Raw genomic sequence first — 26848 nt, 5'->3', positions numbered from 1 at the left:
AATTAACACTGATAAGTTTCACAGTGAGCATGAAGGGTGAGAAAGGACACAAGATGCTATGGAGAAGAAAATAAGGTTTAAAAGGAAAGGTTTAAATATTAAACAAACAGCAGGGCTTCATCGATAGTTCAGCAGGTCTGAAAGAACAACTGTACTGTACCTACAGTAACTGTACAGCATGTAGACAACACCACCTTAAAGCTGTGACACACACATCATATGAAACAAGAGTCTCTGCTGTACCTTAACAGCTTTCTTCTTGGGCCCCTCATCATCATCAGCTTCCTCATGCTCCTGGGCCCCCTGGGTGAGATTGGTGTAGTTTGCAAGTTTGTTGAGGAGAGATGACACCATGGGGTTGCTGTCCATTTCCTCCTACAATTAAAGAAAACCTTATTTTTCACTCAGGGTTCCTTTATTTCCATGTTACAGTAACAAAATGTAAATGTCAACAAGGTGAAAAATAATATAAGATTTTTAAAAACACTTTAGCTTTTTTCAGAGAGGAAAACTCTTCTAGGATCAAACTGAAAAGTGCAATATTTAGTTTGCTAACTGTTCAAAGCATCTTAGAATAGCATGGCTGGATCAGCTTCAGGCAGAGCGGTGAAAACAGAAGCCGCAGTGCCTAATTGATTCTATACAAGGGCCAGTGACCACAGAGTAGCAAGGTCTGCCAAATGGCAGAGCAAAGCACCTGGCAACGGGTCAGCTGAAAGAACTTAAAGGAATGCACTGGCTTTTATGACAAATAAACTCTTTGATTGATGCATTGTTGAGCTAAGAGAAGACTGGTACTTTCACCTCCTTGTGTACTATTTATTTAGTTAACCACAACTTACCCTGATGCTTTAGTATAGTGTGCATTAATGAATGGCTTGAGCTTCATAGGCTAGGTCTAATTTAAACTGTAGATTCTGGCAGTGAATGTGAACTTAAAAAGGCTATTGGTGGAATTGCAGCTTCTACCCCACAGTTTAGGGTTTCTCATTCATGGCTTATAACATCTTGCCAAAATAAACCACACAGCTACGCTTCCTTGTTTAGTAAAACATCCCCCTGCCCTGTGCATATGGCCTATTTAAAATTCAAAATGATGAGAAGTGTTGGACGGTTACCTCAAAAAGAGCCATGTTGGTGCCATCATAGCTGTTGCCTTTGTCATTGTCTGTGTTGTTGATAAAGGGACTGTTTTCCTTTGGAACACCATCACCTGTGGAAACACAGGAAGAAATGCAGTGTAGGTTTAATATGTCACGTAACCAAAGCAAGATATGGGCGATACACTCCCTGTTTTCACTGTCAACCAAATTTGCAACAACGTACTCTACTTTTGGTCTTAGGTTTGCAGGTCTTTTGTTTTCCACACCACACATGAAGCACAAGCTTTAAAAGTTTGTATTAGAGATGTCACAGTGACAGTTTCTGTACCCAATACATACATATAGACACACACACACACTTTTGGCTTTTTGGCAAATTAATTAAAAAAATATTTGCTTTATGATCTGTCTATTCAGACTAGACTAAACATACATTTATGACACACTCGATGAATAAATTAAACAACATGATCCACTTTTCACTTGGAAGGAATAATGTTTTGACCTTCATCAATGTTATCATTAAAAATTTATACAAGACACATTTAAATAGAAACAAAAGAACAACCGGCTGAACAATTGAATTTTCCAGCTAAGGTAGCTGCAGATTATGTGAACACAATGTGATACAGAGGAGTTCATGTGCTTTAACAACAATGTCAAACCTGTAAGAATTGCACGACAAAAACATTTAGGTTTAACAGCAAGTAATGTGGTGAAAGTAGATGAGCCACACATTACTTTCTTTTCCAATTAAGTACCAAAAACTAATTTAATTAATTAGCAGGTCAGGACTGACTTTGTTTGCATGGTTGGACCCTGCAGTTATTAGAAGAGGGCTTAGAGATGTAGTACAACAGCAGCAACAACTTCATTACTTACTACACACGTGTGACAAGCGGGACTCTGACAACTCCCGCCTTACGGCAACTCTTAAGGGACACACTGCCTCAAATATCGAAGTAACCTACAAACACAGGACAGTGTGTTGAAGTAATTACATAACAGTATGTCTGGCAGGAAATCCAAAGAGTGGGATCATTTCAAGAGGCTAAAGGGCGACCCCAAATAAGGTGACATGCAAACTGTCATTCATCATTCGTCAACCTCAGACAACGCTTGCTATTTGAAACATATAAGTAGCCTAACATAATAAACGCACATGTGGTAGTAAAATTAAAGTTGTTGCTATGGTTCATTGTACTACGTCTCTAAGTCACACCCCTGCTTCTTCTAATGTTCTCTTTGCTAGTTGTTCTGACATAATCAGAGTCATTACCACTTTTCCGGTGCCATTAACAGGCAGCTCGCTTCCCCCACACGCTTGTGAAGTTTATTTTGCATATTCATCTAACATCATCATTCAAGGATTTACATCCACATACTCATCATGTTTGAAAAGCATGAATAATACGCTTTAACAGAACACAACTGAATATCATTTTACACTCCTACCCCATGAGCTAAAGGACAATAGATAAGACTCTTGAGGTCTTATATTTCAGCCAAACAAGTTCTGTTACGGCCTATTAACAGGAATTTTGAGAAGTAAACACACCATCTTCTCTCCATCTCCACTTGCCAAGCACAACAGAGCTCACACAGTCAATCCACATCACACACAGCAACCGAGCCATCTTCAGAGAGGACATTCTAGCACCAAACTGTGAATCACGCTGTGTCTTTGCTTCTGGGGCTGGCAACATACACAGCAACGCACTGAACAAATGTTTTGAATGAACAGACAAGTTAGAGTGCAGGGGCTAAGCCAACATGCTGCAGTCAAGTCCAAGTGTAACCAGTGAGGGTTATCGCATGTGTTTCTCTTTACACCAGCTTTAATTCACATAGCTATGTGATGGTTCCAATATTGAAATTAAAATTAAAATTAGCAATGGACTCACATATACAAATAACCATGATGCAAGTGCAAAGGAAGAAATAGAATACCGATCTAGGCAGATGCATGATGAATTTCATCTCATTTATTTCCCATAATCAGGTTTACCAGATTTTCTGAGGATTCAAAGAAAGCAACAAACATATAACATTCAGGCTGCTGTTGTATTAAAGCTTTGACTTGGGGTGAGAGGGAGAGAGAAAAAGTGTCAGCAGTTGAAGTAGATCTCAGTTCTGCCATGCAACAAGGGTAATAATAAAACTCTACTGGCGTAAGCCTTTGCAAAACAAACAGACAAAAATGTGAAAATGTGCTTTATAGACAATAAAACACTATAAATAAAAGCCAATAAGACAAAAAGTAAAACAATAAACATGAGGTTCAAAGGGAATACAAGAGGAAAAATACAAAAGGGAAACAAAACAGAGGTGGTGACTACAAACCTCTTAGACTGAAGAGCAAAGTCCATACCAGAGGACTCACCAAGACCCACCACAAAGATAATGGAGCACAGAAAACTTCTATCATCTAAACACAACAAATGCAGCAATTTCCTGCAGAAATAGTCCACCACCATTGCACCGACTACAGTATCCACGACTAATGACTCAGAACCGTACAAACCCTCAGGGAATGTTGTAAACCGTATCTGACACTCACTACACTTCTGTGTCGTCTATAGGTAAAATGTCAACAAGGCTGCGGGCTGAGCCAAATGATCAATGCAGTGTTCATCTGATTTTTACTCCAACCATGTTCAATCAATACTGGTGAGTTTATTATTCAGTCTAGGGCGGACTGCCTATTATCTTATTGAGTAATCAATTACGGGTAAATGGTTTGCCTGTAATATCAAAAAAAGACTGAAAAATGCTGAATATCATTTCCCAGAGCTCAAGGTGATGTCTTCATTTTCTGACCAACAGTCCAAAACCAAACAGTTTTTCAGTTTAAGATGATAAATATAACAAAGACAATCATCACTTTTGAGAAGCTGAAACCAATGTAATGTAATGTGATGCAAATGCACTTGAAAAAAGACAATTAATCCATTATCAAAAAAAAAATTCTATTAATTGACCAGTTAATTAACTCCTGACAAAAATGGCACTCTGGATGGATGAAATTCTTATAAACATCCTCAAATTCTGCCTCAAATGACGAATATCCTGAAAAATGAACACCTCACTGTAATAAGTGAGACCAGGTCTCTCAAGAACTGACATGCAGACACATGAAGATATGCTGTGTTAAATATCCAATACATTTCTGACTCTAAGAAAATATTACATCATGATCCATATTGTCATCATTACTTGATCTCACTTCTATAGAAAATATCTGGTGTGGTTGTAATGTTCATGACCTTTATCCAGAAAGAATCAGTTTTCAGTTTTAAGCTACTTGTTCCCTACAATTAAACAATGCATTGCCTCAAGACAGTACAAGAAATATCAACAACCATATAACATTATACATTATTTGTCAGGGTGGCCCTTACATTGTTGAGTCAGCCACAACCACGGCTCTCTGCCTGGACTTCTTCATCCATCAATGGAGCTGCCTATTGTGAACTCTGACTGCAATGGGGATTTCATGGATAACTTTTACTGCTTGATCCAGCTGCAGGGGAATAAGAGGCTTGCAGCATGGCTTAGCTTGCTAGTAATCACAGGGAAAGTCACTATGTCCTCGTACTGTGTGGTTCTTTAAAACACAGTCTGAGTGGGATAGCAGAATGTGATAGGTTAGGAGACAATGTTTCAATAAATTGGGACTACGGGGAATGAATTTAAGATAGTGACTATTCTGTATGATACTTTGAGGATGCAGCCAAGGGTGAGTCAACCCGTTAGTCATCGCTTATCTCTTTAGACGCTGCACACTACAGGTAATCATTGTCTTAAATGACACCAGCTTAATCCTCTTTGAGGCCCGGCAGGAGGCTAAAACTGGCAGGACTGTTCAAATCAGATGAACTTTCCGCTTTAGAACGTGCACATGTGTAAGGTGCTTTAGGCGTCAAACAGGAAGTTGTCACTATCATTTACAATAACTCAAGATAAAATGATCATAGACAACTGCAGCCAGAAAAAGTCCAACATTACAGTTAAGAAAATATTTAGTGACACAGCCAGCAATCAATATTAAAAATAATCTACTTTCTTGTGTTGCATTGCCAAACAAGAGCTGTCATTTTGGACATCACAATTACGTCACTTAAGGATTATGTTTAATTAAAAGCTGGAGCAATAAGTCGATTAAATCTATTTTCGATAATCAATGAAATAAATTAATTTTGATTAATCATAGCAAGACAGAAGTAGTCGTAATTGCGTCTCTGAATCTTAATTTGTTTTTTTTTTTTTTATTAACGTGGTCATCACCCAATGGTAACACACTTACAGTCAATGAAAGCTGTGATCTTGTGCCCCTTTAAGCTAAAAATACCTAAAAGACTGATGAGTGGCAACAAATTTTATGTCACCACAATGTCATTAAATCCTCCAGTGACCTCCAGCTGTACTTCCACATCACCATTCCAAACAAGGCAGAGGTGCCAGCTGCCACAAAATCCTCCCAGTAGATACCAAATACTTCAGTTACTGCAGTCAACGTTGCAGTAGATTGCACTAAAGAAAAAGGGCAATTGACAGGTCAATGCAATGGAAGATGCAGATTATCCGACTATCCATGTCTGTCAGTCTGTCTACATATAATCCTGACTGTTGGTGTGTAAATGTCAACATGTGTGTGTATGTGTGAGTGTCCTTAGGTCTGCTGTAGTGAACAATCCTGCGGGACATGGTCCCATTTCATATACAGTAGCAGTGACAACACTCTGGCCTAGTTAACAGATGTTAGCCTCTGTGCACATTACGCATGTTGTCAATTTCCTTGGACTAATTTACTCAGCTTCCTGGAAATTCATATTTATGTCTAAACATGATCAGATGCATTTGCACTGCAGTTTCTCACTAAAAAGAAATAAAAACATCTAAGCATTAACATTATTTCACACCACAAAGGTGGAAGACTGACGTTCAACTAACAACATGGGTTAACCCACTTGGTAATTGCTTGTAGCTTTGGTGGGAAAAGGTTCAGATCACATTTCTACCACCCCATCCAGCTCTGCCTGCCCCCTGCCCCCCTCAGGAAACCCAGCTCAGTTATGATGACTGACCAGCTTCATACTGCAGAGATGGCAGCCTGCTCTTTGACGTTATTACCCATCCTGCATTGCTTAAAGTCCTAACATCAGCTGTTCTCATGTCAATTTAGGAATGCTGAATGTGCACCGCACACTCAACCTTGTTCAGAAGGAGCAAATGAAATATACACTATATATTTATATATTAGCAAACATGCACCTGGTCTATAGGAGAAAATGAGAGAGAAGAGAGTAACGCTCAAGATGAAAGCTGCTATGAGGGTGTGTATGTGTGTGATTTGATGAAACTGACAATGGATGCAAACAAATATCCGGTCTTAAAAGCCCATCAATGTCTCCAGCCAAATGGATCTTTCAGACTCATCCTGTGATTCTGTTATATGTGCACTATAATGTATGTACCGTGATATGGAACCCATTTATAACAGAGGCATGTGAACACTTATACATAAATAACTGGAGCAGCATCGTAGAGAAACTTCTGTCAACACGTTGAATCCCATGAAACCTAAAACCACAGTGAAGCAGTGAACCTGATTTTTGGCTAACAGTATTTGAGTGGAGTTAACATTCTTTTTGCAGACGATGTTCTGGGAGGACTTGGAGAGTCCAGAGTAAGCAGGTTCACCTCATTAACTACAAAACTACATCTGCACTAAAAAAAAACGATTGTTTTTCTCTCTACTTGGTACAATAAAAGGTGTTTATGTGTTGGTTTAACAGTTTGGCAGTAAAAGAGTGCATGCACGGTTGCACTACATCGTCTTTATTGTGTTTACCTTCTTCTCAAAACTTCCCCTTCTTACTTTGTATGTACTTTACCTAAACATACAGGTCTCTGGATACAAAACAATCAAGTTATACATTTTTGAAAGATGTTGCAGTCACAGGTTCTTATTGTGGTCATGACAGGAGTCAAGAGTGAAGACACTCTGCTTTACCATGTCCAGTGACAAGCCTGCAATTAATCAGAACACATTCAAGTCAACATATCCATACAAAGCAAGTGGTCACAACCAAATATATAATATTTTGACATGGTACCTTCAAATGACTAAGATCAGACCTGATGTTTTCGCTGCAGATGGTAAGCTGAACAGTGTAACTCTGCCTGAAATTCCAGCCATAAACTAGGTTGTCAGCCAAGAGAAATTGACCGAGGCTGAATGTTTGGTAGTCACTGAATTGCTGTACCTTCTGATTTTTCTATCGGTGTAAAAACAATTTCTCACACAAGAGATAAAAAGGGCGTTTACCTGCAAGCTTGCCGTAATGAACCCACTGCGAATTAGCCCTAGCTCTGTAGTTCGACAATGCTTTTATGGTTTGCTAATTTATTGCAGTGTTTACTCTTACCACTCTCAAGAAACCCATTTCCAGCTGCAGCAGATATATTTTCAGCAAACAAGCTTTGATAAATCAAATGTTCACTCCCTGCCCAGCCCCTACCAACTGGTAATGGACCAGATATTCCTCTCAGGAGTTGCAGAAGTCCAAATGAGACTTTAAACGAGAGTCACATTCGTCGAGTGGCCAGAAACACAACTCCAGATGAATGCTTATGATGCCCAGTGACTGCTGTTAAATAGCGTATGTGCACTGTAAGCAGGATTTGTTTCTTAAAACTGCCCTGTGTGACCTATATAACAAGTCATTCAGTAACTCTGAAACAGTCAGCCTTGTATGCAACTTATTACTGTTATTACTGTGTCATTATATTTAGTCTTTTAGCCGGGCTGAGATGATTTGTTGATTAGTGCAAATCTGTCATAAATTGGGGGCAATATTTTCTAATTTTATAGCAGGATCCACCGAAATGGTTTTATCAGGGCCGATACTGATTATTGGTAATCAAGGAAATCGATAGCTGATATTTGGAGCCGATTTACCAACACAAAACTACTGCTGCATAAACCTGCCGTGGTGTCCAAGTGTTTCTATTATTTTGTCCACCCCATTTATATTAATGAACAAAGGCTAAATAACACAAACACCTCATAGCACCACACACATCTTCCAACACAACAATTGTATTACAAACGGAGCATTTTAACCTTCATGAAGGAAGATTTATTGCAGGACTGTTGTATTAGACCTGGTAATATAGTAACATATTTGCAGTCTGTGCATACAACTGATAATTACAAAGTGCCTGGAATTTATTGGTTGCTTTCAATGCTGTTCTCACCTGGGATAGTTGTATATGCATTGAAATACCAATGGTAGCCTGAAGTTGTATAGTTTTTTGTCATTACGTGTTTTAGGGCTAACCCTAACCCCCCTTTAAAAATGTAACACAGTAACATGTTTACTTTTATCTGAATACATTTTTACTCAAGTAATTTTATTTCTACTTCTCAGCATATTGTCTCCAGTTACCAGCATTTCTGTGTTACAGGTAGTGTTTATTGTTGCTCTGCCTCAATCCAGCTAGTTTAGCTATTTTCCTCTTTGCAGCAGCTAACTACCCACTGTACATTTAAACGTACACCTATGTCTGTTGAATCATAGCTCTCTCCCAACTTTCTTGCTAATTCCACCATTGTTCACACGCAATTCAGATCTGATGGCTTCTCTCTCTCCCTTTCATTCTTCTGCTCTCTCTTGCTCGGTGTGTCTTGGATCAACAAATGAACTTGCTTTACCTGCGACACACAGCTCTACTAGCTCACCAAAGCTGTTCTGGTCTGCACACAGTAGCTCTCAGCATTGACAGGATATTACTCAGGACATATAATTAATCAGATGTTGCTGCTGGTGGGACATGCTCAAGACCACAGAGTGGTAACTTCAGTAAGGAAAAGGCGGCTGCATCAGAGCCAAAATAGCATATTTTTAAACTAAATTTATTTTATCAGTAATCAGTTTCAAAAAAATTCTGATAACTGCAAAAAAGCTGAATATCAGACCAGTCAAATAATCAGTCAAACCCTAGTTTAAACCAAACTGAATACAGAATCCAATCCACCCACTGATGTGGGTATAATAAAAATGGGTAACGGAGATGGGTGAAACCTCCTGTGTAATTGTTGATGAATGAATGCAGGTGTTTTTAATGGCGAGAGCTTTGCGTGTGTATGTGTGTGTGTGTGTGTGCACATGTTCCATTTCTGCAGGTGGAGCCACTGCTATAGCACATTAGGTGACCCTGAAAAGTGTGACATTGCTAAAGGGCATTTACTATGCAAGAGGCAATGACATATTCAAACCAGGCATATTCAAATTAATCGATCAAATAAAATAAAATCAACCCTCTCTGGTAAAAACATGAACATCCTCTTCTTTGATAACTCCCAAAGCTTGGATGGTAAAACACCATGGTATGATGGAAAACATGACAACTACCTAAACTGCCAAGCAAAGTTAAAACCAGTTCACTTGGATTCAAGTAGATTTTAGATTCCTACTAACTGCTTGCCGAATTAATAAATAATAATGAAAGGGCCTGGTGCAAAGACAATTTTTGGCCAAGACAATAAATTCTCACCAATTTTATGCTGTTAACATCGTCATAAAATAATAAAACTTTGAGTTGTGTTAGTAAGAAAGTTTAAGGATGAGGTGACAATTCTGTCATATAAGCCTCATATTTTAAGAACCACTCTGGTGGTTCCTCATTGGCCAAAAAATTACTACAACTTGACCTTATATTACAATACTGCTGAAAAGTATAGGATAAAAATATTTCTTTGCCACAATATTTCTATTTTAATACCATGTAATACAGCCTTTTAGATTCATGTAATATGCGCAATATACGTTGCGTAATACATGTAAATACATGTAAAGAAAGCTGAGGTTTATAAAAGCTTTTTTATATTTTCTGTAATTAAGTTTCTCTGGATATAAGCCCATCAGAAAAAGCTTAGTCCATATTTTTCTTTCATATTAGGGAACCACTGTTTTAATTCATTCCATTACACAATGCAAATTAAATTGTCAGTACCTAAAACTGCTTGAAATAGGTAGACACAAGTACATATGTAAGAGTAAACAATTCACCACCATTACAATTACAACCATGCACAAATAAAGTCTGTGCATAGTATAGAAAATCCTGACTTCTGGTGTATGCTGGACTGATTTAACATCGGAAATTTAAAGAGCTTTCTTTTACATCAGAGTCAGTGATGTTACATAAGGGAGAGGGATTCCCTGATCCTGCCAAAGCACACTTCACAGGAGAGGATGGTTTTGAGTCAGACTTCAGCAACTTCATCATCAGATTCACCAGCAGGTACAGGTACATTCAGGATGCGCTAATGGCTAGGCTCAGCTTCTCTGGTCACTGTGGTAATAAATGACCATGCATCCTATTTATAACCACTAAGCTGCACACTGTGACGACACTGTAAGCTGCCTAACACTGCCAGAGTTAGCCAATGGCTCATTGTTACAAAAAAAAAAAAAAAAGAAGAAGAGGGAAGTAAAAAAAGACAGAGCTGTAGGAGATGTAGTGAGTCTAGACAAGTCAAAATCCTATAGCTCAAGATTAATTTAAAAAGAAACATACAATTATCAGTTTAAAGATCAAGAAGTAGCAGTAACAAAAATAAGCAAATTCACTTCATTTATATACATTTTTGGTAAGCACTAAGTCTAACTGCTGGAAGGCACCATCAGTGCATACATTTTCAGTCTGTGCCATGCTCTGTCCATTCATTCATACAGGATCACAATTCATGCAAATAGCATGACTTCTGACTCAATGTCTCTAAAAACAGAGCACCACAAAGCTCTTTGCTGATTAATACTTCTCCATCCCTTACACAATTCACACTAAATCTAGTCCAGGGACACAACAAGTTAAAGCCAGATTTTCCTTTGGTGAAGCAATTTATCTTTGAGGAGAATCATTATGCAAGACAAACAACTGGCTCTAATGCAGGTGCGCTACAGAGAGCCCATCAATAAAACAACTATCCTTATACACCTGCCCTATAAAAATCTGCAGATCAAGATATAAATGTTACACACTTAACCAAATATACTCAATGCAGCCACAGTTTTTTGCTCAAATATAGTTTTGTTAGTCAAGGGCAACTGAAGGAGTTAAGAAAAACTTACCCTTTTGTCGAGAGCCTCCCCTGGGCTCCATTCTGAGGAGCGGGGCTGAAAAGGGGGGTGAAAGGGAGGGGGTCCTAGTAGTGGTCCCTGGGGAACTCCAGTAATGGGGGTGCAAAGTATAGAGATACTGCTAGTGAGGTGCAGAAGTCAGGAATGCTGCCTGTGCTGTGTGGATAATGTGAGGATCAGCTATTTCTGACAGCGTGCGGTGGTGTTTGTGTTTGCCTATGTGCGTGCGTGCGTGTGTGTGTGGAAAGTGGCCTGTGACGACGATGTCAGCAGCATCAACCATGCATCACAGAGCACCCTCGCTAACACACACACCTCCCTTCCCTCAACCACCCTGAGCTTCTGATCCCTGCTTCACACACACACACACACACACACACACACACACACACACACAAGCGCGTGCATGTCTGAACATACTCACTAAGGGGGTGGAGCACAGAAAGCGAGGGAAGCAAAAAGCATTAGTAAGACAGACCTACAGTTTTAGGGGTGTGGCAGGACAGGGAAGGATGGATGGATATACACACACATGTAGGAAAAAAGTACAGATGAAAAAAAGAGTAAAAACTGGCTTCTTCACAGAAAGCACATCTGTGAGCTTGTGGCGCTGAGGACGCAGAGACAGCGCTTGGCATCCAAGTGTGCAGTATATCATTTTGAATCAATAATTGTCGACTATTTTAAACCTCAGGTGCTGCCTCAGAGAGCAGTTTCATTTACTATCTGACCTCTAGGGTGCCAGAGGTGGAGAAAGTCAACTGATCAGCAAAGCACAGGGAGCACACAGGACAATAAACCTGGGAGCTATGACAACAAACTGTATTTTATGGGATGTTATGTAGCCATGCAATTTTTTGCATCTTTACAATATTAATGTCAATACTATTAGTATTATTATTTTTAATGACTACTATTACTATTAAATCATTAAATATGAATGACATTTAGGTATTAATTTTTGGGTTGATTAACATGGCAACAAATAGAGCATCAGGTCTTAATCATGTATTTAATGTTTTTGTAAAACAACCTCTGTTCAATATCATCAGAAAACCAAAAAATTAGAAAGAAAATCCTTTGACGAGCATCAGCTTCAGCATTACCAGGGCATGCACACCTAATATGAGCTCATTTGAGTTGGACTGAACTAGATGTGAGCTGAAAAGAGCCAAAGATGTGCTACAGGCCAACAAACAGTATAAACAATTGCAGACCAAGCTCGCCCTAGCCTTTCCCCACAGCTTTTGTGAACCTCACACTCTGCTGTCTACCTTTGTCTTGGCTGCCCATTAATCTGTCCATCTAAAAGCATGTGAAGTGGGCACTAATCACTTAACCAGATTAGGCTAATCCTGAACTTTTTATAAAACGCAGGAGCCACGTCCAGGCTCCAGGGTGGAGGAAGATACCACTTTTAAGCCACAGACAAATTGCAGCTTACGTTCTGCTGCAGTCTTCTGGCCACTGGCTGACTATGAGTCAGGAGAGTGACCTTCATCAGGCTGAAACATATTATCTGTTAGTGATTCAGGTAACACAGGTAGACTCATTGGCTATATACTGTGACAATACATTGAAAGAAAGAAAAAACACTCCATCATGTGAAGACAAAACTGAACATCCGTTGCCAGTGTCATTAAACTGACAGATGTGTCAAGGCAGAGCTTAAAGAGGGGCTATCAAATCACACAGTAAGAAGGATTTAGTAGTATCAAGCTTCACTTGGTTTGATGTCAGATGGCTGCTGTTAGTAGTTATTATGTGTGTCTTTGTGTGTGTGTTTGCGCGCACGCGTAAGTGTCTGTGTGTTGCACTTAATGATGTCCTAAGCCTTTAAACCCTTCAGGTAAACAACTGTTGCTGTTATGCAACACACAGCATGGGCGGGAGAGAAAGGACAGAGAGACAACTGTTACTGAGATTCTATATATGGGTTTAGGATTTATTGGATAAATTAAAACATCCTTACAGTGATGGTGGGAGTTGCAATTAGAAAACTGATCTGGTCTGAAATAAGTTAAATGACTGCTGAGTAAGAAGAACCCATCACGACCATATTCAAGTAATTATGTGCCAGCTGGACTACAACTGGACTTCTGCTCAGTAAACGACAACATGTGGAATGACAGCAGCGAGTACAGGTGCAGCAACAGGTCTACTGCAAGTGTGTGTGTCATTTGATATCTTCAAAATTAGTTATTTTGCCTCCTGTCCCTGCTCTGCTCACATTTTGGGACTTTTACAGAGAATAATTATTGTGCTCGTTCTCTCTGCAGCAGGTATGTTATTAAGTGGAGTGTGTGCAGTGCTTTCACCGTTTCCATTCAGACCAGGCTTGGAAGAGGAGAGGGCCACAGCACCGTTTAGTAAAGAAAAAGGAAAGTAATTCAGCTATAGTAATCATCTGCTTATAGTGATCAATTTGACCTAGACAGATGTGACCACTATAAGTGGGTTCCACGACATATGTGTGTGCGTTTCTGTGTATATACACATTTCCTTTTCTTTTTCGCAACACTATGATGGCATGTTATAGTAAACAGAAACAAATCTTTGACAATTCAAGGTACTCTTCTGATTTAACATACAATCAAGAGTTTTAATTTTTAGATAGCATATATTTAAAAAAAAAAAAAAAAAAAAAAGTATTGTTTGTTGTACAAGAGTAATATAATTCTAGATATACACACATCCATTTTTACTTTAAATTGCAAAATCAAATGCAAGGACAGTATATGGTCAGGTTACGTAGTCCTACCCATTTGTTCCGACCAAAAGTGCAAATGAATCATGGTCATGTGAGAATGAATGACAGTGAAGCCATTTGACTTCTCCAAAGCAGGAAAACCTTTTTCCCTAAAACTGATTAAACTCCACTCAAAGCAAGCCAGAAAGACCAAAGAGAGAGAGAGAGAGAGAGAGAGAGAGAGAGAGAGAGAGAGAGAGAGAGAGAGAGAGAGAGAGAGAGAGAGAGAGAGAGAGAGAGAGAGAGAGAGAGAGAGGGAGAGAGAGAGAGAGAGACACCACCTTACCCAGATAATTCCAATAATTCCCCCCTTCTCCAGATGGTGTCACTATCTCACAATTTAAAGGAAACTGCACATACATACAGACCTCTCCTTTTACTATGAAGTTACTGTAGTTGGCAAGTGAAACCGCTGGATTGCAACCTGAATCACACCAGACCCGGCTCAAACCCTTCTCTAATAACTCCCAGTGTACACTTAAAATGTAGCCAAGGCAATTCAGAGGGATATGATGGACTTTAGGAACCGGATGTTTGTTGCGCTACTATGGGTATGTTTGATAAGGGATAGTGGGAAGCATTTAGAAGAGAAGAGGAGAATATCTGCTCACTATATTAATAAGTATGTATGTCCTGATTTGTTTCTTTAGTAAGCCAAATTAGAGAACTGCAATGTGTGCAGCCTTCACTGTCAAAGCTCAGTTGGATGATGACAGATTATTAAAGGTAAGCAAAGGGAAACTGTCTTATTTTAGGTCAGAGATCAGTTGTAAGAAAAGAAACTCTTAAGTTGGCAGTGATTTAATGTCAAACACATACTTCTGCAGAGATCACATTTGCAACATAGAACTTGCATCTGATTAATACATGGATCTCGTGCTTCATGACTATGTTTTCAACTATTGAGATCAACATAGCCTGCATTTCTCACATTACATAATTCCTGGCTTCTCACCAATAATGTAGCTGGTAAACAATAAAGTGTCTTCCTCAGAACCACTGTTGTGTGTGTGTGTGTGTGTGTGTGTGTGTGTGTGTGTGTGTGTGTGTGTGTGTGTGTGTGTGTGTGTGTGTGTGTGTGTCTTCATGTGATACCTGCCCTAAAGACGCTTCACATTTGATAATGGAAATGTTGGCAGATAAATAGCATTGACACATTACTTAGCTGTGCAGAGTGAGACTGCTAATGTCTATTGTTGGTGACCGCATCCAATAGTAGGAACCTTAATGGCTATTAAATTTAGCTTGGTTCTAACCACACTTTTACCAAAGACCTACTTGAATCGTGTTTATTGGTTATCTTATGATCGGAACAGCAAAGTCACTCCATGTTTGCTGACGTAAATCCGTACTGTCACACCTATGTGTGCATAATTTGAATTAATGAAACAGGGTTGAGTAGTTAGCAACTTCCAACCCTCAAGCATAAAAGAGTGGAACACATTACAAACAAACTGATGGACATAACAAGGCTTAACCCCAGTGAATATTTGGCAAAGAAATAGTTATATTTGCAAGATATCCTTGTAAGAGACATTTGAATTATTAGTTTTTTAAACATGGTGAAAAGAAAAGAAACTGTCCATGAACTTTTGTTAAGGAAAGTCATGCAAACCCCAAGGGGCTCACTTTAGTTGAGAGTCAAAGGATATATAGACTGAGCACAGAAAAAGCCAAAAAAATGCATGTGCTATTGGGTGAGGGCTTATCAGAGACAACATATTGAGAGGAGAGAGCCGGTGGGGAGGAGATCCCTGAACAGGAAATAGCAAGCAGCACTCAGAGAGTGAATCCAGTGTGCAGAGATGAAAATACAGACATCTGGACAGTTGCTGGACATCTCTTATGATAATTTAATGTGTGTTCATTATGTTGGGAATTTTTTATTTTTTTTTAAGGATAAATTAGTATTCTCACCTTAGATCTATTATGTCTTGAGCATGTGTGCACACAGTAGGACCTGTTTTGTTGTTTTACTTTCCCCAACCTGCCAAATCAGGTCAAATCTTAGTGAAGTTTACATTTCATCTTAAGTCTTTAGCAAATGCTTGAGAATCAACAGTGCAGGCACTTCATGCTGTGGATGTCTTTGTTTTTCCTTTTGAAACTTGGCTCATTCAGTATCAGGTGCAAATTTTTCAGTGCTGGTGTTAATAAACCAAATATTCTGAGGTTATAAATCATTTTATGTCATGTCCCTTTGCTTCACTCACTCCCTACATTCCTAATGTAACATTACTATCACTCCTTTCTTCCTTCTCTTTTCTCTGTATTCATCTCCTTACTGACAACACCCACCCATCAGCATATTACACCACAGAGACAAGGGAAAGCACAGAGTCCAATTTGACTCATCTATCTATATAGTGGAATAAATTAGAATGTTTAAATATAGTGTATATGTTAGAGAGCTGTTTGTGTATAAATGTATATGGATACTCAAGGTGAATTTTCTGCTTAACAACCTATTAATCTGATTCAGTAGCGATACCCTAAACTCACAAACAAGAAACAAGACTCACAAAGCATTATCCGACCATGAGCGTAGCAAACATGTATGATACCATTCCCAAGAATTATTTGTGGAGGATACATCTTTATGTTTCCATGACCCACAGGGTGCAAATACTAACCTTGAATAACAGTGTCTGGCTGTCTTGCTGTGTTGTAGATGGAACAGGCAGGACTAAGTAATGTGGCCAATCCAAACACACTGAGAGTTGAGCAACTTTGCAGGGTCAGGCTGGACACACGCTGCAGTATAAATAAACTAAAACACAAAAAGAGTTTCCAAACTGCTCCTACAGGAAACTGAGACCAGAACCAGGTCTGTAGCTGTGTCTTGAAGACCTGTCCACTGAGACAGACCCATACCACCAAATTATTAGACCTGACAAATGTTATATTTTACGTATTCCTTGTTCAAATAGAAAAAGTCTACTCTTTCACACCTCAAAGCAATCTGGGAACAACATTAATAAATACAGAATAAGGCACAAGTTCCATTCCTCTCATATCTCTTAATAAATGGCCTTAGTTGTCAATATAATGTTCAAGCTAGACCTTTTCCAAATACTGCTTCTTTCCCTTTTAAATTTTACATTTCAAAACAGTCACAAGCTAGAAGAGAATTATGTACGGGCATAATCACAGGTCGTTATGTTCCCACACTGAAGAAGCCCTCCCTGAATCACTGGGTTGATTTTGAAAAGCTCCCCTATGGACCTTTTTGCTTTTATTTCATCCACCGCTAACAATACATTAGCGGTGGATGAAATTGTTTACATACAGTGCCACAATTAGTAGATTAATTGATCGACAGAAAATTAGTCTGTGACTATTTTACTGAATTTGCGATAACATTTTTCAATAAAAATGTCAAACTTTCTCTGATTCCAGTTGCTTAAATGTAATGATCTGCCGCTTTCCTTCTCCAACATCAGGCCCACATTCAAATAAGTGGAGTTTATTTATATCTGATTGGTTTGTCTGGCCATATAAAAACTGGATACAGCAGACGGTGCAGTTACTTTGCTATCATTTCAATCCTGTTCCCCGACCCACTTGCTTATGTATTATTAGATTCTTAATCTAGTCTTAAAGTCTGGCAGTTACTGACCAGTCAACATCTCTTAATGCTCCCCTCAATCTAAGCAGTCTAGAACATGGGCCTGTCCAACATTATTGTAAACTGAATATACTTTTTGGAGAGTTGGTCGAACAAAACAACAACAATTAGATTAACCCGCCTTAGGCTCTGGGAAATAGGAAGGGGTGTTATTCACTGTTTTATAGACCAAACAATTAATTGATTAACCATGAGTGAGTATAACTGACAGAGTAATTGATTTTTAAAATAACTTTAGTTGCAGCTCTAATGAGGGTGGAGATTAAACGATTATTTGATTAACTGGTCGATCAACAGTTACGTTACTCACCTAAATTGTGAGAAAATAGTTTTAAATAGTTAATTCCAACCACAACTTCAAACAGCCATTATGCTTGTATGACAGTTTGCTGAAAGCATTTTGCGTGTGCCACTTTTGAAATACGACTAACAATATGCAAAAGCATGTGAGGTTACAGAGTTAACAACATAATAGGGAGAGAAGGAGAAACAGAAATACAGACAGCCACATACAGAAAACAGCTTTAAACAGAACCAGACCTGCCTGGGAAATAAACAGGAAACACATGTCTAGGACAGATGGGCACACAGACCAACGGACAGAGGCAGCAGTACCCCAGGCACTTGGTCTGATCACCTGCTTAGTTTCAGCTTTAACACTGAAATAAGCTTGCATTTCACTGTAGCAGTTTTTCATTTAGCATTGTAAACAAGTGATTTATTAGTAGGTTGAAACTAACCACTACCAACACTTATACAACTTATACTATAGCACTAAAGCCAGAAGCTCCACATCATACCTACTCTGTCATTTATTAACAAGGCGTGGTTCATGCAGCCATGTCCTGAGTACTGAGTGAGGAACTGACATGAACAAAGTTAGGGCTCACATTCATTCACTATTTATATTAGAGGCTTGCACAGCAGTGCTTTTTCAATACTGCACCAAGCCACTCCCACAGAGATTCTGATCACTCCAACCACAATCTATCAAAATCTGTGTGCATGTTCCAGCAGGGAAAATAAGACACATACCTGTACATCCATCATAGATTTTATCAATGTAAACAATAATATAAAATTAAAATGAGCCTCAATAAAAAAACAAAAAAAACAAAACAAAAAGAAACAGCCAAAGAATTCTTGAAACATAGAAACATCATGTTCTCTTCACAGATCACCACAATGTTGGTATTTCCAGAGAAACTAACAAAGATTTGTTACAGTACTGTTGCAGTACAGTCAAATAAAGACCTCCAGTCGAGCAATACACAGTGACACATACAGTGCAATGGGCTATCACATATCTGCACTGAATACACACACTGAAGTGTGTCGGAGATGTTCATTGAAAGAGAAATCAAGCTTTTTAATGTGTTTCATTATGTTCTAATTTGGATATACGCAGAAGGACGAATGCCAATAATGTGGCCACGTTATCACGTACAGTCTTGCTTTGTTGCCTGGACACTTGTTACTTTCCCTCCACACCATTGCTATTTCTTCTTCAATTAACTTTCTGTCGTTCTAAAGAAAACAAAAAGGGACAGGCTGGACACTGTTTTAGTGCATATCAACACCCAACCAACTGATGGTTTTTGAAAAATCTATTGGCTTGTCTTTAAATTGTGTAAGAAAAAAGAAAAGTGTAGTGCTGATAAAACTAGCCAAGGTTCAGGCCAGGAAGCATGAGTTTGATGACATTTGGTTAAATTTGCATTTGTGTGGCTGACTAGGGAGGAATAAAACAGCTTCTGTTTTACTTATCCATAAGTCTTCATGACAAACTGTGAGGTAGGAAAAATAAACTCTATAACACCCAAAAGACAATAGGGGTTTGAGATCATCTGCTCTCTTTTCACTGACCTGCAGCTCTACCACTGATGTATTGAATAAATTTATCATAAGTTAAATTGGTTGTTCAGATTGTGGGTTCATTAGATGCAGAGTCAACTGGGACAGCTACATCAGTCTCAAGAGGGAATAAGCAATGGAAATATAAAGAACAAAACAGGGAGAGGAGGACAAAGAGGGAATTCAGCATGAATGAGGACAACTAGAGTCCATTACATTACAGCATGGGGGTGGAGTCTCACCTCCCCCCACTCAGCCAACGGGAAGCAAGCCAGCAGGATAATCAATAACAGTGACTGCTATTTGACTCAGTCCCGCATAACATGCTCATGAGCCGACAATGTTTATGCTATCAATGACCCTCCCTGGTGAATCACACAAAACTGACACCCAGCTTGTATGTATGGTTTGACCATATGATAGACAATCGAGTTGCCTCCCTTAAAACAACATCACTACATATAAAGTGTGTGGCCCTGATGCCTCTACAAGCCAAGTTACAGCACATAATTTTGTGGCTTTAGATTCGGTTCATGGCCTTTGCTCTGCTCTCCCACCATTGTTGTTACTACAGACAGAAATGGTTGCATGTGCACAAACATGCGCTGGGGAAACCAAAGCATGCCACAGTATGATATCTTGCATAACCATCAAATCAAATGTCATTCTCTCTCCCACAGTCTATAAAATCTTATCCAGCATGCAGCTGTAATTGCAGCTCCGCAGCAGGAATTAAATACTGGGAACTGATTCTCTCAGCGCCATATGAAGTGCTGTAAAAGCAGCAACTTAACTAAGAGCAGTCTGGCAAAACATGGACTATTGGAGAGGAGTTTGTTAAATATGCACTCCATGACCTCTCCTTGCTATTGCTACTCTGGAAAAACAGAGGTTTAAAAATGTTGCCCTGGCTGTGTGCCTTTAAACAGGTTGATACCAGGTTGGCAGAGGGCAGAGGGATTTGATGTTGTTCCAACACATTCATGTATGTGTCCAGTTAAAATGAGTACTGTAAGAATGGAAAGCTGGGTGGAAAAAGGGATTCAGATAGTAGGGCAAAGTTAAGCTATCTTTTAAGATCAAAAAGGTGGCATTCTACCAACTGTCAGCTCAATTAATACAAACTATATCAGGCTTCACAAAGTACGCTGTGGTTCTCTAATTTGTAACTCGGACAGATTTGCTGAGCTTTACATATAAAACACATACAAGTGCTGTTGAAGTTCATGTATGTATTTTGTCTTCATCCAGCAGGGTTACCATTGGACTATGTGTCCTGCCTGAGCCAAGGTGGAAAGTTCTGTTATCCTGTTGTTTGTTAGACACTAAAGTTCACTGTTCGATGGTCAGAGGTTGAGCCATGTTGGAGGTTGCATGTCAATAATAATCAACATGGAGAGATGGGTCATGGGTGTCCCAATTAGACCATATGTGTTGGTCCTGTGTTTGTTACTACAAGACTAGGAAATGTGCCAGAATAAAGAACAAAAAAACAGAGCAGAGTAGAATAAAAGTGGTTTGTTGAGGCCAGGAATACAACACTGAAAACCAGAAAAAAAGAAAAAGAAAAAAAAGGAAACCAGTGATTTGGAGGGGGACAATGGGAAATAAGAGAGAGATTCGGGCCAAAGGGGAAACACTGGCATGGAACAAAAATTCATGTCATAATCCCTAGAGTGGCAGTGGCGTGTGAGTGGAACCCTCGTCTCACGCAGTTGCTGGAAAATGAACAAGCCATCCCTAAAATTCACCGTCTCCCCTACACATTATCCACCCACACACAGCCCATAAACAGTTTTTCTGAAAAATATAGGCAACAGTAACTGGTGCAATGAAGCCAAATTATCAGCTTGCACTGGATACTGTAAGCAAAGTCTGGAAGTTTCGAGAAATACCTCTCTACCTAAGATGTATTCCACCCTATAAAAAGGTGCTTCTGAATAGAAATTAGTACATTTGTTTAGCATAAAAAGTTGTATTCTAATTAGTATTCTATATATCTCATTTATCACCCACCTGATGGAGCTAAATAAAACAACATCTGATCTCACCTGGGGTGTCTTCCTCTTCCTCTTTCAGTACGTTGTTGTCATCCACATCATCCTCCTCATCCCCCTTTCTTGCTTTTCTCGTGCCGTCCTTCACCGGGACCACAGTGAAGTTGGTGGGCATTTTTACACCATGTGCTTCCTCTCGATGTCTCCCGTTTGTCACACTCTTATCTCTCTCTCTTTTCTCCTCCCTCTCCGTTCTGCTGCTCCTCTCTCTCTCTCTCTCTCTCTCTCTTCCTCCGTCCAGTAGCTGTCACTCTTCTCTTCCTTCTTGCTCTTGTTCTCAGCTGTTTGCTTTTCTGTTCTGACTTTCTGCCCTGATGTACTAAACTCCCCTGGACAGACGTTGGGTCTTACTTCTGAGTTTTTGTTTCTATCGCTAGGATTCTACTGTACACCCATGTGACCCCCCCCCCCCCCGCACTGACTATCCAAATAAGGAAGAGCAGTACTGCCCCGCCCAATTGGGGCAGTACACACAAACACACACCAGCATGAAAACATGACATGCATTTGTGTTCATGAGTGTGTGAGCACATACATACTTCCTTGCCTGAGGCCAGATCCTCTTCCCAGGAATGTCGCTCTGTCTCACATACAACAAAAGCCGGCAGTGTCAGCCTTTGTTCAAAGAGAGGAGGAAGCCCAGAGCTGCTCCAGTGAAGAAAGTTTTCACACACTCAAATACTCACACATACATCTCCTCACTTCCTAAGCGCTGTTATTTGACCCAGTGTGCACAGTCTGCAGTGGGCAGGGCTCATTTAAAGACGTATACCGGCCCTCTAAACCACACACCCCTATGGAGGGTTAGCTCACGTGTATACACATGCAAACACACACATTCAATTCCTGCATTATACTGTATATACATCTTGTTATTAATGTCCTTTATGCTACAGTGAAAATATACTTAGAGAGGGGGATGGGAAACTGACGGAGGCATAGTGAGGGGAGGCAACTGAATCAATATGAGTGTCAACATTATGCTCTTATCTCTTCAGAGCAACCTCGGAAATACGAGCTACAGTGTTGACAACAGAGACAAACACTCTGTTGCACCTGAGCATGAGAGGATTGTTCTTAGACTCAAAGCCTGAGAAAATGTGTTCAGAGGCTACGAGTACATGGGGGTAAAAAAAAAATGTCACCTTGTGTCCATTTCTTCAAATACTGCAAGTACCAAAGGAAAAACTAAAGCCACTATTACATTATCAAATCTCACTTGCTACTATTCTCTTCCATCAAGCTGTGTATCCAGCAGCAGCAGTGTATTGCTGCTTTCATTCAAATACATCAGCTGATCTTATCTCTATGCAAAAACAATGAGTCATTTCCTCAGGGTAAAGAGCGCAATGACAGTGATACAAGGTTTTAGGTCTCACACCAAGCAACTAAAACCCCAGTGTGATGGGAAATGTTAAAAGAAACCCTGATAAAGGAAGAAGACACGGCATGAGAGCCAGATGTCCAGTTCTTTCATAATGCTGCAGCCCTAAATCCTCATATGGATGCTAAATATCTGGAGTCCCACCCAGAATAAGTCAGCCTCTCCCCTCTTTAGTTCCTCAACATGACGACATACGAGATCAATACAGTCAGCAAAAGGGTGGGGGCTACAGGAAATAGTGAAGGAGGTGAGGTGGAGCTGAAGGCAAGACAATCATAGACAGAGACAGGAAGGCAGAGTGATCAACTTACAGGAAAATATTTGCAACTTAAACAAGACTTAAGAGACTTCATTTCTGAAGACAGAGCAAGAGTAAGAATAATTTCACTTGGTACCACTGAGGTTGAGAGAATTCCTGAACTTTTTGAGTTGTATTCAAGTCCTTGACTACAGAAATACTTAGAAATATCTAGGTACTGGGTTAGTTGCTATGTTTCAAATTAACATACTTTGTCTCTATAATGATTGGTCTGGGGCCATGATTTAAAAAGATTATATTTTGACTTGTCTTCAGAGAGAGTAGGTATTTAACTTGCTACTGAAATTTACTAATTAGTTAACTCTATCTACCACAAAAGTCCACTTCTAGACAAATACAAGCCTTTCAGTTACACTTCTCAGAACTGAAAATGCCAAATTTATCTTACTGTCATTTAATAAGATTCTTAAAACTCATGCCACTGTTTTGCTGCCAGTTTCTGGACCCCGTGTTTCCCCTAGACTGATTATGTACTGTCAGGGACAACACAATGGTCCCATAGCTAATTCTAAATTCTTACCTCAAAGTAAGAACAAGAAGGAACGTTTTTGGGGGGATTTTCAGGGGCATATCAGTGCCTAAGGGAAACTCAAAGGAATCCATTCACCAGAACACTGTGTGTTCACGGACTATAACGGCTCAATCAGTAAAACCTGTCAGCTACTCAATCAAGCATTTCAGAAATACTTTATGGAGCTGGCAGCCCAGGTTTTGATGAGACTTAATAGTTTTAGTAAGCGGCTGTGGTTGCAAATATGGTTCTGGATTCAGGCTACGTGCAAGTGAAAAGTTTAGTGAATGCGTCTGATAGCTTAGTACCGTTTCTAGAATCCCTGTGCTCCTGTGCCAGTACAGCGATAATCAATACAGTGATCTGACAAAGGAATATTCACACAGTTGTTGTGGTCTTGCTAAGGTAACAAAGACAGCACTTATCTACTCCATGCTCAGTGAATAAGCAGTGATGTAACTGGCATCCGCTGATTAAGTGGCCAGACAGTCTGACTGCTTCTCATGGACAGTCAGGACATCCAGGCCAGGGGGACAATGTCCCTTTTATGAGAAAGTTCACAGCAATTCACATTTGACACTGAAAACTAAAACAGTTTGTACCCAAATTCCGTTTTTCACCACGTCATTTGACATGTCATCGTGACATTGATGCAATTAGCAATTATTCGCAGCCAAAGAACAATACGAAAATGCAGGAGCACAAAAGGTATTTATTACATAACTATAGTCTAGACTCAACTGTTGCTCTAAAACACCCCACACCACAAACCAAGGAAAAAGAATAAAAAATAAATAAAATATTTTAATAATAAATGATAAATAAAATTATTTTAATAACAATTGATATGCACTTGTTTCACTTCATCACTTAAGCTCAGTGTGAGAGATTTAGGCTTCAAAAATTATAAAACTGGTGTTCATTTGTGAATATTATGTTGCTGATAAGTATCCTAAACTTCTCTTTATCACAGAGCTTATTTTCTGCAGTAATACAAAAGCCAGTATAAAAACCCCATTTTCAAGGAAACCAGGGTGATGCTGGTGATCTGGGTTGGCTATAAAATTATATACAAAAATTTATAGAAAATAATGTTCAGACTGTTCTCGGTTATTTTATATATCAGAGAGTTGCACTAAATTTTAAGTCTTCACTATGGTTAGTCAGAAGAGTTGGGTAACACTCACTGGAATTATATGATATTGGGTATTTCTCTGAGCTTCCTCTCAGGGGATATAACTCACTGAGGACTTATTCCTCATTAAAAAGGGAAGGGTATGTGTAGTGGCCTCAGAAAGCATTCAGACTCCTTCACCCTTTGCACACTTTAATGTGTTGTTGAAAAGAGAGAAAATGGCCAGTTTTACCAATTTAAAATAAAATCTACAACACAATGAAGTGCCAAAGTGAAGGGGTCTGATTACTTTCTGAAACCAGTGTATAGTCTGTTATGCAGTGATGAATTCTTCTGGCTAGAAAAACAGCTCACTTTTTCTCCACACAGTCAGATTCCAATCCCAAAATAGGTATATTGATTGATTCTAGGGAGGGAAGATGGGAGGAGACTAGATATGCAACAGATACACCAAGTACAGCCCAAGGACAGGGGAATAGTACAGTACCCAAAAGGTAACCAAGGACCAGGAAATAAAAGTTTGTATACGTCTGCAATTTTATGTTATTAGTATAAACAAAACTATTACAACATTATGGCTGACTGTTTATTTTATCTAAAATACTATTAGAGTCTATTTATTGCACATAATACTAATTGAGTGTTTAAAAATAATTGTTCTGCAGGAGTGGGACTAAGCAAAAGTTAAAACTTCCTGATAGCAGCAAGGTAGCAAAGTCAGAAAACACCACCTCAAACGTCTGAGACATCAGCAGTCTGCTCTCTAGAGCCTTTAAGTAATACACTATAGTGCCCTCTGGAGGGGGGAGGGGGTAGGACAACTCAATATACTGATGTGAAATGCCGGTGTGAAATGCAATAAAAATGACATAAATCTAAAAAGGAGCTCATGGCAGCTAACAGGATAGAGTATCATTTCTTTATCATGTCATGTGAGTTGGGTCACAGCCTTTGTCACATGACATCTTTCCTTCTCTCTATTACTTCCCCCTCCTTTAAAACTGCATTGCATGATTTTTGACCAACCTCTGTTAGTCAAAAGGCCAGACGCTAGACAGAAGAAAACATATGATATATTATATTGCTCCACACTGTGAGCTCTTATGTCTCAAGCATGAGCATAAAATTAACCATTCATTTATCAAGCAGAAATGCAGCAACAAGAGGATCTAATTGGAGTAATCTTTCCTGTTATGTGTTCAATGCAAACCAACATTCTTCAGTATCTTAGCTCCTAATGGCATCTGTTTTTCTACTTTTGATTTGTCTCCTCTCATTATGCAGGAGAGAGATGAAGACTAAAAATGATACTTTGTTGCCCCCATTTGATCCAATCTGGAAATACAAGTTACAATGCCATCATGAAATAATATGGGGAAAAAATCATTTGTTTTATATTTTGTACAAATGCAGACCAAAAGATTGACAAACACAGTGCCCCTAAGCTAATACCACACAATCAACATTTATGAACTTTCATGTCTTTATTGAACACAGCCATTAAACATTAACAGTGCTGGTGGAAAAAGCAAGTGAACCCTTGGATTTAATAACTCATCGATCCTCCTTTGGCTCCAATAACCTCAACCCGGCTCCTCCAGTAGCTGCTGATCAGAGCTGCACAATGTTCAGGAGGAATTTTGGACCATTCTTCCTACAGAGCTGCTTCAGCTGCATCTGAGGATGTCTGGTGTGAGTGTCTCTCTTCAGCTCATTCCACAGCATCTCTGTTGTATTAAGGTCTGGGCTCTGACTGGACCACTCCAGGAGGTGGAGTTTCTTTGTTTGACACCTGTAGTAGATTTACTGTGATGTTTAGGGTCATTGTCCTGCTGCATCACCCAGTTTCTCCTGAGCTTCAGCAGGTGAGCAGACACCCTGACATTATCCTGTAAGAGACCTGGATAAACTTCACAATTCATTTTCCCCATGATGTTGAGACGTCCAGCTCTAACCC

At 39.4% G+C, this 26848-nt stretch overlaps 1 protein-coding gene across 6 annotated transcripts in view; it reads right to left on the bottom strand.

Annotated features, from left to right (window-relative positions):
• slc12a7b (solute carrier family 12 member 7b) overlaps positions 1-26848 on the bottom strand; it is a 57205-nt gene that overhangs the window by 21769 nt on the left and 8588 nt on the right. For 4 of the 6 annotated variants that reach the window (XM_056364195.1, XM_056364196.1, XM_056364199.1 and 1 more), the window contains exons 2-3: positions 1119-1213; positions 244-375 (exon numbers count right to left, since the gene is read on the bottom strand). In XM_056364195.1, the coding sequence (XP_056220170.1) occupies positions 244-375; positions 1119-1213 (227 nt within the window). Of the gene's footprint in view, positions 1-243; positions 376-1118; positions 1214-21536; positions 21924-26848 lie in introns of those variants that run through there. The other 2 variants (XM_056364198.1, XM_056364200.1) reach the window with 1 other exon arrangement.

Source organism: Seriola aureovittata, chromosome 20 (assembly GCF_021018895.1).
Source record: "Seriola aureovittata isolate HTS-2021-v1 ecotype China chromosome 20, ASM2101889v1, whole genome shotgun sequence".
Classification (NCBI taxonomy): Eukaryota; Metazoa; Chordata; class Actinopteri; order Carangiformes; family Carangidae; genus Seriola; species Seriola aureovittata.
Note: the sequence above shows the minus strand (reverse complement) of the source record. Positions and strands in the feature narration are given on the sequence as shown.